Source organism: Onychomys torridus, chromosome 22, assembly GCF_903995425.1.
Source record: "Onychomys torridus chromosome 22, mOncTor1.1, whole genome shotgun sequence".
Taxonomy (NCBI): Eukaryota; Metazoa; Chordata; class Mammalia; order Rodentia; family Cricetidae; genus Onychomys; species Onychomys torridus.
In genome coordinates, this window is record NC_050464.1 from 35,255,473 (window position 1) to 35,272,943 (window position 17,471).

General features: G+C 50.1%; 1 protein-coding gene across 1 annotated transcript in view; it reads right to left on the reverse strand.

The window, feature by feature from the left end:
- Ksr2 (kinase suppressor of ras 2) overlaps positions 1 to 17,209 on the reverse strand; it is a 248,108-nt gene extending 230,899 nt beyond the window's left edge. The window contains exons 1-3 of the mRNA XM_036171660.1: positions 17,144 to 17,209; positions 16,918 to 17,058; positions 13,392 to 13,542 (exon numbers count right to left, since the gene is read on the reverse strand). Coding sequence (XP_036027553.1) covers positions 13,392 to 13,542; positions 16,918 to 17,058; positions 17,144 to 17,209 — 358 coding nt within the window. The remainder of the gene's footprint in view (positions 1 to 13,391; positions 13,543 to 16,917; positions 17,059 to 17,143) is intronic.
- Positions 17,210 to 17,471: the final 262 nt, after the last annotated feature.

The window sequence follows — 17,471 nt, forward strand, 5'->3', positions numbered from 1 at the left end:
GATAGGAGGTACCCCCACATACACACCCCACACCCTGTGTGCCAACATAGCCTAACAGCTTCTCTCTGGGGCTGGGAGGAAGAGGTAGTTTCAGATTTCATTTGGGGGTGTTAGGTGGCCCCATATTCCAAAATCCCTTTGGGATGCAGCATAATTTGCTCAAGGAGAATCAGGGACTCCCAAGTAGAGATGACATTCAGGAAGTTCTGTTCCCATGGCATCCATGTCCCTGACACTCTAGAGCTGGCACACTAGAGAACTCTGTCTCAAAGGCCGCAGACAACTACTTCATGGAGGCACCTGCTTGGGGTGTGTGCTGGCTAGTTTGGGAGTGTGTGCTGGCTAGTTTTATGTGAACTTGATACAAGCTAGAGTCATCTAAGAAGGAACCTCCATTGAGAAAATGTCTCCATAAGATAGGGCTGGACCCAAGTCTGTAGGGTATTTTCTTAATTAGTGATTGGTGAAGGAGGACCCAGCCCATGGTGGGTGGGGCCAACCCTGGGCTGGTGGTCCTGGGTTCTAGAAGAAAGCAGGCTGAGCAAGCCATGAGGAGCAAGCCAGTAAGCAGCACCCCTCTAGGGCCTCTGCATCAGCTCCTGCCTCCAGGTTCCTGCCATGTCTGAGTTCCTGTCCTGACTTCCTCCAGTGATGAACAGCAATGCTGAAGTGTAAGCCAGATAAACCCTTTCCTCCCCAACTTGCAACATGGTCGTGGTGTTTCGTCGCAGCAATAGAAACCCTATTTAGGACAGGATGGGATTTTCGTGGGCCCTCTATTTGGTGCTAGCTGTGTTACCCAGGACAAGTTATAGACTCTCTGGTCATGCCCCCCATTTCTGCCTTCCCTGGGCATTTAACTATCCTAAGTTCTGCATGAATGGCAGCTCCACACAAGTGCTGCACCGTGTGTGCATAAACAGTCTACACACCACAGCCCACAGAGTTCTTTCCATCACACCTCCCTAGGTCCCTCCCCCTAAAGGAAGTTTTTCTCCACACACACCCCAACCTCTCCTGTTTTAGACCCGTGTGTGTTTCATTTAACACTTTTTTCCTCACACACTGAGTCTTTTTTAAAGTTAACAAATGTTTCCTCTAAAGTGCCAGATAGTAAATATCTCAGGCTTTGTACAATCTCTGCCACACCACACATTTCTGCGGTTAAGTGTTAAAACATAGTAGGCAGACCTGTGGGCCCATGCCTATGGCCCCAGCACTCAGAATGCTGAGGCAGGAGGATTGAAAGTTAGAGGATAGCCTCAGCTACAACAGAGGCCCTGTCCTGAAACAAAAACAAAAAGCTAGCCTTAGACAACATGCAAACAAATAGTCATGGCAATGTGCTAATAAAACTTTATTTTAAAAAGCCAATGGCAGGCAAGGATGGGCCAGCGGAGAGAATGCTCTCACCTGCTCATCATCCTCATGTCTCCCACCACCCACACGCAAGGCAGCCAAGGCTTCTCCTAACTCGTCTCCCAGGAAAAAGCATGCAAATACCTCCTACCTCCTTCGGTCCCTCCAGGAGGAGGATCCATGGTGGAATCGGGTCAGCTCACTGGCTTGTTAGTTCATTGAATATTTTTGTTCCTACACTAGCTCGTAGAAAAATGAAGGGATTGCTGAGTGACCTGGGGTGACGTGTCCCACCTCCCTACGCCTTGGTCCTCTTATATAAAAAGAGAATATAAAGCAGGATAAAATTAAGTGAAATCACCTTCAAAATCACCTTGGGATAGCACGCCACACACACACACTTCTAACATTGTTACTGTTTTTGTTTGGTTTGGTTTGGGTTTTTTGTTTGTTTGTTTGTCTGTCTGTCTGTCTGTTTTGCTGTTGCAGGATGGGCCTAGTGTCCAGATTTACTCTCCTGTAGACAGAAGTTTTCCTGTGTCCTGCAGCCACTCGGGCCCCAAGTAAACACACAGAAGCTTATACTAATTACAAACTGTTTGGTCTATGACTCAGGCTCACTGCTAACTAGCTCTTTTGCCTTCAATTAACCCATTTCTATTAACCTATGTATTGCCACATGTCTCGTGGCTTTACCTGTATTCTATTACGTCTTGCTCCCCTGGCAGTGCTCAGTGTCTCCCCCTGCCCCGACTTTCTTCTCCCTGTCTCTCTCTTGGATTTCCCTCATGGCTGTCTCCAGTCTTACCATAGGTCAAAGAGACTTCTTCATTAACCAATGGTAGCAACACATATTCACAGCATACAGAAAGACCATCCCACAGCGCTGTCTAAAGTGGAAGATCTATGTATCAAACAGATACAAGACAGCCTCTTCGAGGGCTGGAGCAGGTGCAATCCAGGAGGCTGCCTGGGAGTGGTGGCATTTAAGCTGCTATGTCCTGAGGCATCATCAGGAGTTGCCAAGTATGGGAAAGTTGGCTTTGGGGAATGCAGGCCAGGGAGGTGTACGAACAGGGGGTTTGCTCCAGGAGGGAAACACCGAAAGTGAGGCTGGGAGATATCACGGGAGGCAGACAGCACATCCACAAACCAAAAGGAGGAGGGCTCCTTCCCTTCCAACCTCTGTGGAAGCCACACAGCCTCCTGGTGTTGCCCAGGAAGAGAGAAAATGAAGATGAGCAGGAGAGAAATAATAACTTCCCTAACCCCAGAACAGCGCCTAACTAGCCATGTCCTCCTTCTGACTTTTTCCTTAGTGGCTGTGTTTTAAATGTTAATGAGCTGGGGAGATGGCTCAGGGGGTAAGAGTTCTTCCAGAGGACGGGGGTTCAATTCCCAGCACCCATATGGTGGCTGCAACCATCTATAACGGGATCTGATGCTCTCTTCTGATGTGTAGACATACAGACAAAGCACCATATACATAAATTGGGAGCTGGAGAGAGAGTTCAGTGGTTAAGAAGACCGCCTGCTCTTCCAGAGGACCTGGGTTCAATTCCCAGCACCCACAAGGCAGCTCACAACTGTCTGTAGCTCCAGTTTCAGGGAATCTATCACCTTTATTCAGACATACATGCAGGCAAAATACCAAAGCACATGAAATAAAAATGAATAAATCATTATATGTTAATGACATGCAAATGAGGGTACAAATTTGGTTCCATACCATATTGGAATTGTTTTAACTTTTCCTTCCCCAAATAGCCTGGACATTTCCATATACCTGACTGTAAATTGGTTATCTAGAAACAAGGGAATGAAGTTCAAGGCCACCTGAGGCAGGACTTCAGCAGTGAGGAGCTGGAGCCAGCTACAGCCACCCCTAGGTGACCGCAAAACTATTGCATTCCAAAGCAATGTCATTCCCCCTGCTCCCCGCCACACACATTTGCTGCGATTTGTTGCTTAACTTACTTATCTTTGCAGAGCTGGGAACAGAACCCAGGGTCTTTCTTATGCATGCCCCACAAGTGCTCTGTCACTGAGCCATGCCCCCAGCTCATCAGGTTCTCTAGGCAGGCCCCATCCTCTCTCAGACCAAGGCAAGATAGACAGAAGCTGGTAAAGGGAAATGCTCCCCTGCCCACCGACAGAGAGGTTTTCTCTCCCTGTGACCTGCGGGTGGTACCAGGGCTGGTGGCCTTGCCGGCCCTGTCATCTGGAACTGGCACACAACCTTCCTGTTGCTTCCTTTTATCTCCTAGACTAAGCTATTCCACCCCGGGACCCCCAAAGGGCCGGTTCTCACTCTGAGCAAATGAGAGACACAGGGATCAGTCAGGGTTAAGGGAAAGCCATTCCCATTGCTCTGTTACCTAAGAATCTCAAGTCAGACAGACCTGTGTTCAAGCCGCTTTGGGCACTCAGCTGCTGTGTAAGCCCAGGCAAAGAATGAACCTCTCTGAGCCTCATTTCTTTACATGGAAATAGAAAGCTCCACTGGAGTCCATGTGGTTGTTATGAGGACAGCCAGTGCTATGGTTGGTGGTCCAGCCTGGGGCTTCACTCACATCAAACAAAAACACTACTGGGTAACAAGGCAGAAACCTCCTGAGATGAGGGCAGCAGTGGCCAGGGTGAAGGGTGTTCTAGGTCAGCACTGGCCAGGGTGAAGGGTGTTCTAGGTCAGCACTGGCCAGGGTGAAGGATGTTCTAGGTCGGCACTGGCCGGGGTGAAGGATGTTCTAGGTCGGCACTGGCCGGGGTGAAGGATGTTCTAGGTCGGCACTGGCCGGGGTGAAGGATGTTCTAGGTCAGCACTGGCCGGGGTGAAGGATGTTCTAGGTCAGCACTGGCCGGGGTGAAGGATGTTCTAGGTCGGCACTGGCCAGGGTGAAGGATGTTCTAGGTCAGCACTGGCCGGGGTGAAGGATGTTCTAGGTCGGCGTTGGCCAGGGTGAGGCAGTGGCCACCATGTCATAGAGGGCCACTGCACTTGGAACAACAGAAGGCATGACCCTGAGGTGCTGACCTGTATACCTTCCCCACCTTTCCCAACACCTTACGAAAGGTCCTCACAGTGGTGACGTCAGGCCAGATGTTCTTTCTGCATGGGACTCAGAGGCAAGGACTGCTGATTGGAGACTGCTGGTCACCATCGGTTCAGGCCACCTGAGCTTTCCTCAGAAAATTCATCTTCATCTGATATTATTTGTGGTTTCTCCCAAACATCTGGCCAACAGAACCACCTAGAATGGAGCTAAGGAGATGCCACGGTTGGGAATGTGCTTGCCTTGGAAACCCAAGGATTTTTAAAGTCTCACATGCCAGGCATATTGGCGAATGCCTTTAATCCCAGAACTCAGGAGGCAGAGGCAGGTGGATCCCTGTGAGTTCGAGGCCAGCCTGGTCTACAGAGTGAGTTTCAAGACAGCCAGGTCTACACAAAGAAACCCTGTCTCAAAAAACCAAAAAGTATAAAATTAAAAAAATTAAAAATAAAAATAAACAAAAGTCCTCACATGATGCTGGAGGTCTCCTCAGGGGCTGAGCACGGGCTGCTCTTCCAGGGGACCCGAGTTTGATTCCTACACAACTGTCTGTAGCTCCAGTTCCAGGATCTGATGCCCTCTTCTGGCCTCCACAGGTACTGCATTCACAATGTGCACAGACAAGCGCAGGCAAAATACCCATGAAAACTAAATAACTATTTCTAAGTCCACATGTGTAATATCAGTACTGGGAGCTGATCCCTGTGGCTCCCTGGCCAACTAGTCCAGTCAAATTGGCACACCATAGTCCAATTAGAGAACCTGTCTCAAAATAAGGCTGATGGGCATGTGAGGCATGACATTTGAGGCTGTCTTCTGCTTCCACATATATGTGTACATGCATCTACATACACATGCACACACACACACATACGTGTGTGTGTGTGTGTGTGTGTGTGTGTGTGCAAACTCTCTTTAATGCAAGGAAATTTCTACAAGTATACTAAGGCCAAAAAGGTAATCACTAGCCACTGTGGTAATGGGTCAATGGAGATGAAGAAATAGTCTCTAATTGAAACTTCTCTTAATGGAGGAGGCTAGAAGCTACATTACTGGACAGTTTAGGAACACGGGTCCCCAGGGACAAAGGCTCCCTATCATTGGGACGCTGGTCCCCCAGCACTGATGAGGCAGAAGAAGTCCTGTGGGTCATTACAGGGTGAGTGGACAAGCCACGGGAACAGAGTGCTTCAGGGGCAGGCTCCTGTCTTCGTGTGCATGTATCCTGAGGGGTGCTACATGCATGGGAGGGACTCCTGAGAGCGGGCCGTGGGAAGAGGGACATAGCATCACGCTGGCACACGATGGTCCCTGTGAGCATCTCTGGGAAGGGAGCTGTTCTTCCCCCAGCTTTCCCCAAGTCAGAAGCAAGTCACACAATAGAGCAATCAAGACCCACTTTGTTCTAGTCAAAGGGAGTTGGTGGCGCTGCAGGCTGCTCCTGGGGGTCCCATTCAAAGCCCAACTGGTGAGAAGCCACAGAGCATCTGAGGCTGGTCTATTTCAGGGCCTCGCTGCTTCCTGCTCCCGGCTGCCAGTTCCCTCCTCACCCGATACTCGGGAGGGGCCCAGGGACCAAACAGACCAGCAAAGACCTGGGTACCAGAACCCTGCTCCGACCCTCTCCCTGCATGGACCCCTGGCCTCATGAAGGATGACCGGTGTCTCACCTTACTCTGGACCACTGCTCTATGCCACAGCTACCACAGCTGTCTGAGGTCACGTGGCTGGCAACCATTCAGAGTGAACCCTTTGCAGTGGTCTCTGTCCGGTGGGCACCAATCACTCACCCCCAGTAATCCCAAACAGTCTTTAGCATGCCTGGGGTTCCCCACCCTCCCTCCCACCACAGGAGCCCTCCCGTCCCCCTAACTGCAAGAAGAGTCACTTATATTAAGTCTCGGCTGAAGCCTGGGTCCCTGAGACTGGCCACCAGCGCCGGAAGTCAGACAGGCTCAGAGTGAGCTCTCAGCCCACGTAGGGAGGAAGGGAAAGGCAGGCAGTGAACAAGCCCTTCGTATCCTGGGAAAGGAGGCCTTGGGGGCTGCCTGGCCCTTCGGTCAGGTGGTGCACACAAGGTGTCACCTGTGAGGAGCTGGCCCTCTCCACAAAGCACTGATGGTGAATGTCCCTGTCTCTAGGGCTCCAGGGGACACATTTCTGTTCATTATAAACCAACCATGTCAGGTATTTTGTTACAGTCGGAGGAATGGACAACCTGGGGCCCCATAAGAAAAAAATAAATAAGTGTGGGAAGAAGTGGAGAGAAGTCAGTGGAAAGAAAGCAGAAGGAGGACAGATGTGGTGGTGGTGGTGGTGGTGGTGGTGGTGGTGATGATGATAATAATGGTGATGGTGGCAGCGGCGGCGGTGGTAGTGATGATGCTGGTGAAGGCAGTGATGGTGATGTTAGCACAGGAGCGGGTGTGACGACGTGATGGTGATCAAACTACCCGGACAATAGGGGCTCCCTGGAGCATCCTGTGCCTAGCTCAGAGAAGGCCCTGTGCTCTGCCTGCATCATCTCACATCACCCTCACCACAACCACGGTGTGGAAATGCCCATCATCTCTCCTGCTGCACTCGAATTACTCAGCTCAGAATCACGGCAGCCGTGCCCAAAGCCATGGCGGAATCCGAAGTCAAGTGTGCCCGACTCTGAGTTCTCCACTCCCAGGAAATGATTAAGGGCTGAGACAGAAGCCCGTGCAGAGCTCCTGCTATACCTACAGCTCTAATCCAGCCTACTCAAGGCCTGAGTTTGGTCCCCAGGGGCGCAAGAAAGAAATACAGACACAGACAGACAGACAGATGGACAGACAGACAAAAGAAAGCAAGCAGGCTACTAAGCCAGGTGTGGATATAGATCTTCAACCTCAGCACCTGGGACATGGAGAAAGGAGGATCAGCCTGAGCTACATAGTAAGTTTGAGGACAGCCTGAGCTACTTAACACCCTATTACAACAATTTTTTTAAAAAAAGAAAAAAAAAACTAAAGGAATAAGAGGTGAGAAAGGGAGAGAGTGAGGTGATTGGTGGTACACCTTGTCCCCCTGTTCATGTGACAGCCACCACCCATTCCAAAGATCCTGCCACCCTAGTGGCCTGCTCTGCTTTTCCTACTACACACAACCACCATCTGGCCGCACCACGCACTGTGCATACTGGCTGCTGCCCTAACAGCCCCTGCTTGGTCCTCGCCCCACCCCAAACATAACCACCTCCGCCTTCCCGACCGACCGCTCAGCCCACATCTCCTCAGGGCAAACTGCATGGGGCATGCGGCAGCCGCTAGCGCTATCCACCGAGTTCTGGAACGAACATAGAGGCTTCAGGCCTCCCCAGATCTACCAGGTGAAGCTGCCCTGGCTTGAGGATCCCCTTGCGTGTTGAAAGATTGATCCTCCTTCAATTTCAGGCCCAGGGCTGATCCCCCAGCAGGAGAAAAGAGCAAAGGATCAATCTGTTCCCTTTGGGGCTTTGCAGTCACTGGGAGGGGAAGAGTCCGGCAGGAGGGGGGAGAGGGGAGACACAGAAGCTTCAAGAAACTAATTACAATTTTTTTAAGGCAGGAGAGTGTTGAAAACAGGAAAGGAACCCTGGTGGCTGGCTCGCCGCTGCCCCCTGGTGGAGAACTAAGACAGGCACAGCGCGCGGCCCTTGCAGTTTTAATTCAACCTGGTCAGGATGCTGAGGACCAAAGGCCAGGGGCAGCAGGTATGCCTACAAGAGGGTCCTGCTCCAGTGAGGGTGGCAGACCAGAAAATAGTCGCCATGGGGCATGCTGACAGATGTGTCCATTCATTCACTGAGGGGCAGGAGCCTCGAGGCAGAATTGAGTCAGCTGTGCTAAGGGGAAGAAACCAAGGAGTCCACTGTGGCTGGGGTAAAATTCACCAGGACAAGACTAGGGTGAGAAGAGGTAGAAGAGGTGGAAAGGAACTCTGTGGTACAGTCCTTGGGAGTCGATGAATGTCCGTGACATCGTTAGGGGTCAAGAGTCAGGGATCAGCTCAGTTTGTGGGGTCCGAGAGGAGCCTCTGGGAAAGCCAGGCTTTGGGTCTGAGGATATGAATGGGGAGGGGCCGGGAGCTCTGGGAAGAGCAGCAAGTGTGAGATGGGACACCCAGACTTCATCTGGGTGCTGCTGCAGGATTAGCGGCTCATCGAGTTTTTCAGGTCTGCAGAGATGGCTGGGCAGAGGGCTGACTGAAGTTCAGATCCCAGCTCACCGGTAACAACCCAGGCGTCTGGCACATGCCTAGAATCCCAGCCCTGGGGAGGGCAGAGACAGGAGGATTGCTGGGACTTGGTGCCTCCTAGTGGAGAAACATGAGTCCCAGGTTCAGAGAGACCTTGCCTGAGAGAGACAGAGAATGATGGAGTGCCCTCGGCATGTCCTTCTGGGCTCTGTGTGCCACATAGATGTACGCATACCCACACACACACTGATGTATACACACACACACACACACACACACTGATGTGCATATACCATACATTCACACACACACACAAATAAATAAATCTAAAATATACAGTTTACGGCTTGAAAGGATGGTGACAACACAGTCTATGCAGAAGTCAAACCCTTAGATGTCCTCAGTCCCTGGAGAGAAACATGCTTCAAGTCATGGCTGGATTTTCATGGGCCAGGCATGGGAAAGAAGGTATTCAAATTATTTATGAAACTCTTACCGGGTACCAGATACTACCCTTCACCCTGGGAGCACACAGCAAACAGAGGTAGGTACACAAGCCTGTGGGGGAGGGGCAATCAATGAAAAGCAAAAAATAAGATGTGGGAACGTAGCTACCTGTGGATGTCACGGAAGGGAGGCAATAGTGAGGAAACTCAGAGCTGGTCGCCATTGTTCTCCCAAGGAGGTCTGAGTGGCAGCCGCCTTGGCCCCATATGTCACAAGAGCTGGGCAGAACAGCTCATACCCCATGCTGTCCAGAACTCAGAAGCGGGACATAGCATGCCGTTGCCATGGGAACTTCAGAAGTACCTGAGATGGAGCCAGCAGCATGAACAACGTTGGTGGTTTTTTTCTTTTTTTTTAAGATTAATTTTGGGGGCTGGAGAGATGCCTTAGAGGTTAAGAGCACTGCTGCTCTTACAAAGGACCCAGATTCAATTCCCAACAACCACATGGCAGCTCACAACTGTCTGTAACTCTAGTTCCAGGGGACCCAACACCCTCACACAGACATGCATGCTGGCAAAACGCCAATGCACATTAAATAAATATTTTTAAAAGATATTAATTTTGTTGTTTGGTTGGTTTAGTTTAAGGCTTTTTTGTTTTGATAAAAGGGCTGAGAAAGAAGTCAGATAAACATCACCCTTTACAATACCCACAAATAATATAAAATACCTTGGGATAACACTAAGTAAACAAGTGAAGGACCTTTTTGATAAGAACTCTAAATCTCTAAAGAAAGAAATTGAAGAAGATATCAGAAAATGGAAGGATCTCCCATGCTCATGGATAGGTAGGATTAATATAGTAAAAATGGCAATCTTACCAAAAGCAATCTACAGATTCAATACAATCCCCATCAAAATCCCAACACAATTCTTCACAGACTTGGAAAGAACAATACTTAACTTCATATGGAAAAACAAAAGACCCAGGATAGCTAAAAAAAAAAAAAAAAAAAAAAAGGCTGTATAATAAAGCCACCTCTGGAGGCATCACCATCCCTGACCTCACACTCTACTATAGAGCTATAGTAATAAAAACAGCTTGGTACTGGTATAAAAACCGACATACGGACCAATGGAATCGAATTGAAGACCCTGACATTAATCCACGCACATATGAACACCTGATTTTTGATAAAGAAGCCAAAACTATGCAGTGGAAAAAAGAAAGTATCTTCAACAAATGGTGCTGGCATAACTGGATGTCAATATGTAAAAGATTACAAATAGATCCATATCTGTCACCATGCACAAAACTCAAGTCCAAGTGCATCAAAGACATCAACATGAATCCTGTTACACTGAACTTGATAGAAGAGAAAGTAGGAAGTAGTCTTGAAGGCATTGGCACCTGAGATCACTTCCTAAATATAACACCAGCAGCACAGACACTGCGCACAACAATTAATAAATGGGACCTCTTGAAACTGAGAAGCTTTTGTAGAGCAAAGGACACAGTCAATAAGACAAAATGACAGCCTTCAGAATGGGAAAAGATCTTCACCAACCCCACATCTGACAGAGGACTTATCTCCACAGTATATAAAGAACTCAAGAAACTAGACATCAAAATATTGTTTTGGTTTGATTTGGTTTGGCTTATGGTTTTTTTTTCCTCTGAGACAGGGTTTCTCTATTGTAGTTCTGGCTGTCCTGGAACTGGATTTGTAGACTGGGCTGACCTCAAACTCACAGAGATCCACCTGCCTCTGTCTCCCGTGTGCTAAGATTAAAGGCGTGCACCACCACTGCCTGGCTAGTTGAATTTTTTGAGACAGGATCTCACTATGTAGCCCTGGCTACCCTCAACTTGATATGTAGACTAGGCTGGACTCAAACTCACAGAGATCTACCCGCTTCATCCTCTCAAATTCTGGGACTAAAGATGTAAAATGTATATTATGTGTATGTGGGTGGGTATGCATGCACATGTCTGTCTGTCTGTCTGTCTGTCTATATATGGATATATGTATGTATAAGTTTATGCTACATATCTGAAGGAACCCACATAGACCAGAAGAGGATGTCAATCCCCTGGAGCTGGAGTTACAGGCAGTTGTGAGTTGCCATGTGGGTGCTCGCACTCAAACCAAGATCCTCTGAAAGAGCAGGAAGTACTCCTGGCCCCTCAGCTATCCTTTCAACGTATAGACTGTTATCTTTTCAGGCCACAGCTCACCACCCCTAAGTGACAAGCATGAGTGGCAGACCATGGCCAGCATTTGATATAGGGCAGGGCATACAGTGAGGATGTGACTCCGTGGTAGAGCTCTTGCCTAGCAGGGTCAAGGCTCTGGGTCCAGTCGCCAGCACCACACATCTACACGTGGAGACCTATAGATACAATAGCGATGAATCTAAAATATCTGTCTCCTCACCATGCCTGCCAGGCTGGGTCCTGTGTCAGGAAACACGCCTTGGCTGTGTGCAGAACGTGTTCTACACGTATGCATTTGTGTGTGTGTGTGTGTGTGTGTGTGTGTGTGTGTGTGTGTGTGTGTAGGGGCTGTGTGGGTGCAGTATAAACCAGAGCTGTTCCAATACAGCTGGACCAAAAACATGCACATGATGAGACTGTCCCTTGGAGAGCTAAGGGAGCACCAGTCCAGAGAGAACTTTCCAAAGCGGTAAAGCAACACTCATCAGCATGAATGTTTCTTCCCGGGAGATGCTCCCAGAGACAACCGGAGGATTATGGGAGACAAGCGAAGGCTTCAGAACAGGAGACGGGGTACAGAGCGGTTAGAACACAGCCACAGAGAAGGAAGCAGTTGTGCTGGGTAGGAAGGTATTCCTGGGCTCACATGGTGAATTGGTGCCATTTGGGGCGTGGGGGGCACACGTGTACATGTGTGCACACTCATGTAGAGACCAGTGTTGACATCCGCCAATTCCTCCACTCACTTGGGGTTTTTGTTTTGTGGTTGTTCGAGGCTGTATCTCTCACTCAGCTGGAACTGGCCGAGTGGGCCAGGCTGGCTGACCAGCACGCAGCCGCAGGGACCCACCTGTCTATGCCTCCCTGACACTGAGATGACCAGCCTACGCCCCACAACTGGCTTTTCCTTAACAGGGGTTCTTAAGATGGAGCGGAGGTCCGCAGGCCTGCACACTGGAAAACTGTTCGGTCTGGTTCACTGCCGGGTCCTCCACCCTCCTGGCATATTAGCAGTCACTCCATCAACCGTAATTGCGGGTTGCATGTTTTCTAACCAGAGTTAAGAATTAACAGCCGCCCGGTTGTGCCAGACCTGTGGTCGGCGGCGCCACCTTGTGGTGAGAACTGAAACAGCGGTGCTGGTTTTTCCAACAGTTTGCAGGGAGCCCAGGAGCCCAGAGCGAAGGCAAGTTTCAGCCGCCTGCTGTTAATGCTCCGCTAATAAACTCCGTGGGTTTTCGTCCTTTTTCTCCTGAGACAGGGCCTCCGTATCCCACCCCGGCTTCAAACTCTCCGTGTAACTAATGATGATCTAGAACTCCCGAGCCTCTCTCTTTCTGCCTCCCAAATGCAGAGGTTCGAGTTGTGCACCACCACACCTCATCTTCAAGGTGCGGGGGATCAGCCCCGGAGCCGCTCCGCAAGCCCTCTACCAACTCACTGAGCTATATCCCGGCCCCACGTCACAGTTTTTGAGCGATTAACTGGAACGATCCAGGAAAAACGATGACAAATTTAGATTGTAAATTATTAATAAAGCAAAGCCACAGAATTTTTCTTAGAAGAAAAAGAATTTTAAAGTAATATGTCTAAATAATCTTACCAGTGCTATGGGAAAATGAGAAGCGGGGGGAGAGGGAAGGAAGGGAGAGGAGGAGGAGTGGGGAGGAGGAGGAGGAGTATATACTGGTTGGCATGGAAGGATTGCTCCAGAACATATAGTAAAATGGCAACTGTAGGTTCCTGGAGCCCAGAACCTGGGCAATTACAACCTGATTTCTGTTACAAAATTACAACCTGGTTTCTGCTACATAGACTACATAGTGTTTTCAAATAGAAAAAAAAAACAAAAACAAAACAAAAACAAAAAAACAGAGCTGCTATTCAGGACGCAAGACTACTTCCCAGTGTATGACAGAGGACCCTGGCCTCCAAGATTCCCACATGAAGACCCTAATACTCCAGGACCCACAGTGAGCCATTCTCTGCAGGGTGGCATTCAAACCCCGCCTACTTCCAAATCTCACAGCCATCTCTACTCTCTTATGTGCTGACCTGCACAGAAAGCCTGAAGGACAGTGGACAATCCTGACCTCCTGGGCTGCTCACCTGATGTGTGCACATTCCTGAGACAGGACAGGGAGGCGTTGAGCCGGGCACACTCCTCCTGGTTGGCTCCATACTTCTCTACCGTCTCGCACACCTGCTCATCTGTCATCTCTAGGAGGTCCTCCAGGCTCAGCTGGTCAGGGGAGATCTCCTAAAGGAGGGGACAAAGGCAGTCAGCTGGACCTGGAACCCAAGTGCCTCGCCAGGCAGAATAGCGTGGCATTTCCATACCGCCCTCTCGTGTCACTCGGGAGAACTGCAGAGGAAATCAGCATAGCGGCGCCTCCATGCTGCCCTCTGCTGGTACCCAGGGAGAGACACCGCACTGTGCAAACACGGTTGAACTTGGGGTCTCCCATTTGCTACTTAGTTAGACCAGTTAACCTCTCTAGGCCTTGCTCTTCTTATTTATAAAATGGAGGTGCTGGGTGTAGGTGCACACTCAGTACATGGTCAACAATCCACACACGCGGTCCAGCTTCTGAACCCCATCGAGTCTGCCCACCAACCCCCCATTTCATACTTCTGTGAGTAGATGACTCTGCTGAATTTGGGCAGGGTGGACTCAGAACAAGCCAATTAGACACAAAACTTCCTCCACCCTCAGCTTCCTTCCTGATGCACCCACAGGGTCTAGGAGTCATACGGGGCCTTTAAGGGCCTAAGAAGAAGGTAACCCAAGTGCTATGGGTAGCTTGAGGCTGGAAATGAATCTTGAAAAATTACTGAGCACCATCAAGCTATTGGGGAACTGGACTTAGATTTTCACCCACAAGGTGCCTACCGTTGCACTGAATCCTCAGCCAAAGTGACTTGTTACCACCGCCAGCAGACCCGGATGCTCAGGCCCAGATAAGTTAAACCCTTCCCCAAGTCACACAGCAAGAGAGTGGAGAAGCAGCATTTGAACCCAGGGCACATCTCACAGCTGGCTCCATAGATCCCTTTCCTGCACTCTCTGGCTTGGGGGGTAAGCCCCAAAAAGGGGTAAACTGGGAGAACCTCAGGACCCGAAGGAGCTGCCGACTGTGGTTCATCACGTCAGAAAAGGATTGCCTTCTGTATAACCAGTACTGTGGCTTTGAAACCAGAGATCTCCAGACTTTAGAAAACAGGTTTTTTTTGGTTGGTTGGTTGGTTGGTTGGTTGGTTGGTTGGTTGGTTGGTTTTTCAAGACAGAGTTTCCCTGTGTAGCTTTGGTGCCTGTCCTGGAACTCACTCTGTAGACCAGGCTGACCTCGAACTCACAAAGATCCACCTGCCTCTGCCTCCCAAGTGCTGGGATTACAGGCATGTGCTGCCACCACCACCCGGCAGAAAACAGGTTTTTAAGTTGTTGGGTCAAAATAAAATAAGACCAGATCTGATCATTCAAACAAAAACCGTCTGCTCATCAGGCACAGTTTGAAAAACACCATTTTTCAACCTTTCTCTAGAAGACTTACTTCTGCTTTACCTGCCCCACGAGGGACCCTGGATACATAAACATTTATATAATCCCAAAGCCTTTAAGAAGTACCCCCAAGCTGTGCAATCTGACTGTACCATTTGTACCATGGTGCTTAGTTTAATTGTCAACCGGACACAGTCTAGGGTCACCTAGGAAGTCTAGGGTCTGACGGAGGGATTCTCTAGATCAAGTTGGCCTGTGGGCAGGTACATGGTGGATTGTCCTGGCTATGTTTATTTAGTGTGGGAAGGCCCATCCACTAATGGCGGCACCACTCCCTAGGCTTCAGGTTCCAGACAATTAAAAAGGAGGAAGAGAGACGAGCGTGTGTGCATGCCTTCTCTCTCTGCTCTTGACAATGGCTGTGACTCACTGCTTCATTTCCCTGACTCCCTACAGTGATGGGCTGTGGCCTGGAATTGTGAGCCAATCAACCCCCCACTCCCCCCCAAAAAAGTTGCTTTCATCAGAGTAATTGGAAAGAAAATTAAAATGTGACCTTTCACTCATCCTAAAAATATTGTAAGAAACACACCACCCCCAGGTATTCTGGCCATCCTAGGTGTGAAACCAGTGGTGTAGCAATGCAATGCTGGGGTGTGTGTGTGTGTGTGTGTGTGTGTGTGTGTGTGTAACTGTGTGGATGGGATGCTAGATGGAAAAATACAGGAGCAGGGTATACGGCTCAAGGTTGAGAGCTGGCAGAGCTGAGGGAGATCTCTCCCCTTAATGACAAGCCCTGAGTAGAATGATGACTTTGTGGTATGTGAAGTAAGGGACCCTGTGCTCCCACAGGCAGGGGCACCCCATGTTCTGCCCAACCTCAGGAAAATAAACAGATTTCAGAGACTCCCACAGGATGCCCTGGAGTCCGCCCAGCCTGGTGCGCTAGCCCCACTCACTCTCCACCGACAAGTGACTGCTCCCCTGAGCCTCAGTTTCTCTCCCTGTTCCATGGAGCTCATAGTGAGACCCCAAAAGTCCCTAAAAAGAGCCCCGGAGGCCCAGACATCGCGATCATTCCTGCAAAGCCCTGAGCTGTTCACTGGGTGCTATCGAGAGCCTCGCTCTGAACCGGACATTTGATGTGGATCACCTCCTTTCATGCACCAGCTACTTAAGAAAAGAGAGGTTGGGGCTCACACCTGTGATTCCAGCACTTGGGAGGCAGAGGGGGAAGGGACGCAGTTCAAGGTTCCTGTAGCTAGAGAGTGAGTTTAATGCTAGCCTGGGTTACACGAGACTAGAAGAGGGGGGTGGAGGGGGAGGAGGGGGAGGAGGGGGAGAGGAGGAGGGGGAGGGGAGAGGAGCAGGAGGGGGAGGAAGACATGTACAACAGTTATGTACATTGTGTGTGTGTGTGTGTGTGTGTGTGTGTGCCCGTGCGCGCAAGCGCGCGCACGCGCACACATGCAAACCCCCAGGATCCACCTGTTTCTGCCTCCCCAGCCCTGGCATTACCAGGGCATGCCTTCATGCCCAGCTTTTGTACGTGGGTTCTGAGGACTGAACTCAGGCCCCGTGTTTGCACAGCAAACACTTCACGCACTGAACTACCCTCCAGACTATATTACCCACATAGAAAGACTGATGTCCTGAGTCTCTATGACCCAATATGGCGGCCTTGGCCACAGCAGTTTACATTAAATATAATTCAGAAGCCAGGTCCTTGGTCCCCAATACTAATCTAAATCCTAGTGCTCCGGAAGCCATGTGTGCCCATGGCTGCTCTTTCAGATGGCACAAATATGAAATATCCCCCATCACAGCAAAGTCAATGGGCAACACTGGTCAACACGGAGGCTTAGAGTGCCTGCATTGAGAGGCAGATCTAAACAAAGTCCTGACTCTAGACCACCCCCACACCCCCGACTACAAATGCTGACCCTGGAGCCTTGCCCTTACCCCCCACTCAGATACATCTGGGGTTCTGCAAAGCCTTCATCTAGCCCCTATTGAGGGCCCACTGTGTGCCAGGGTCTGTGCTGGGCATAGCCCAAGCCCTGCCATCTAGAAAGTAGCTATGGCGGTCTCTGGCCAGTAAGGGCTAAGGGGTTCAGGACTGCCTGTGGTCACCTCCAGGACTTCCTTGCGCACGTCCACGATCCGGAACCAGTGGCGGAGCTGGGGGAAGCCATCCAGTTCAGCATTGCGCTCCTGCAGGGCCACCTTCTTCTTGCAGGACAGCTGCCTGCTGAAGTACTTCACCAGCTTGCTCTGCAGAGACAGAGAACACAGAGACACACCTCAGAGACTCCGCCGCAGGGAGCAGCGGTGAGAAGCCCTGATATCGCCCACTAACCCGAGCCAATCCTGTGCCATCAACGACTGTTTCCACCACCACAAGACCATGCCTTCCTTCTGACATGGTTGGTGTGATCCTTGCTCTGCAGTGGAACAAGGGTGAAAGGTGGGAGGTGCCACCCGGAGGGAGGTGAATCAGACATGGAGGGATCACTGTAGTTCTCTTGGAAGCGGCGGGTTAAGGGGCTAGACCCCTTGGGCCTGGTCTAACTGGACCTTCCAGCTGCCAGAATCATAAGCCAAATGCACTTCCTTTCTTTATAAAGTATCTGGCCTCTGGCATCTTGTTTGAGCAACACAAAATGAACTAATATGCCTCCCACATT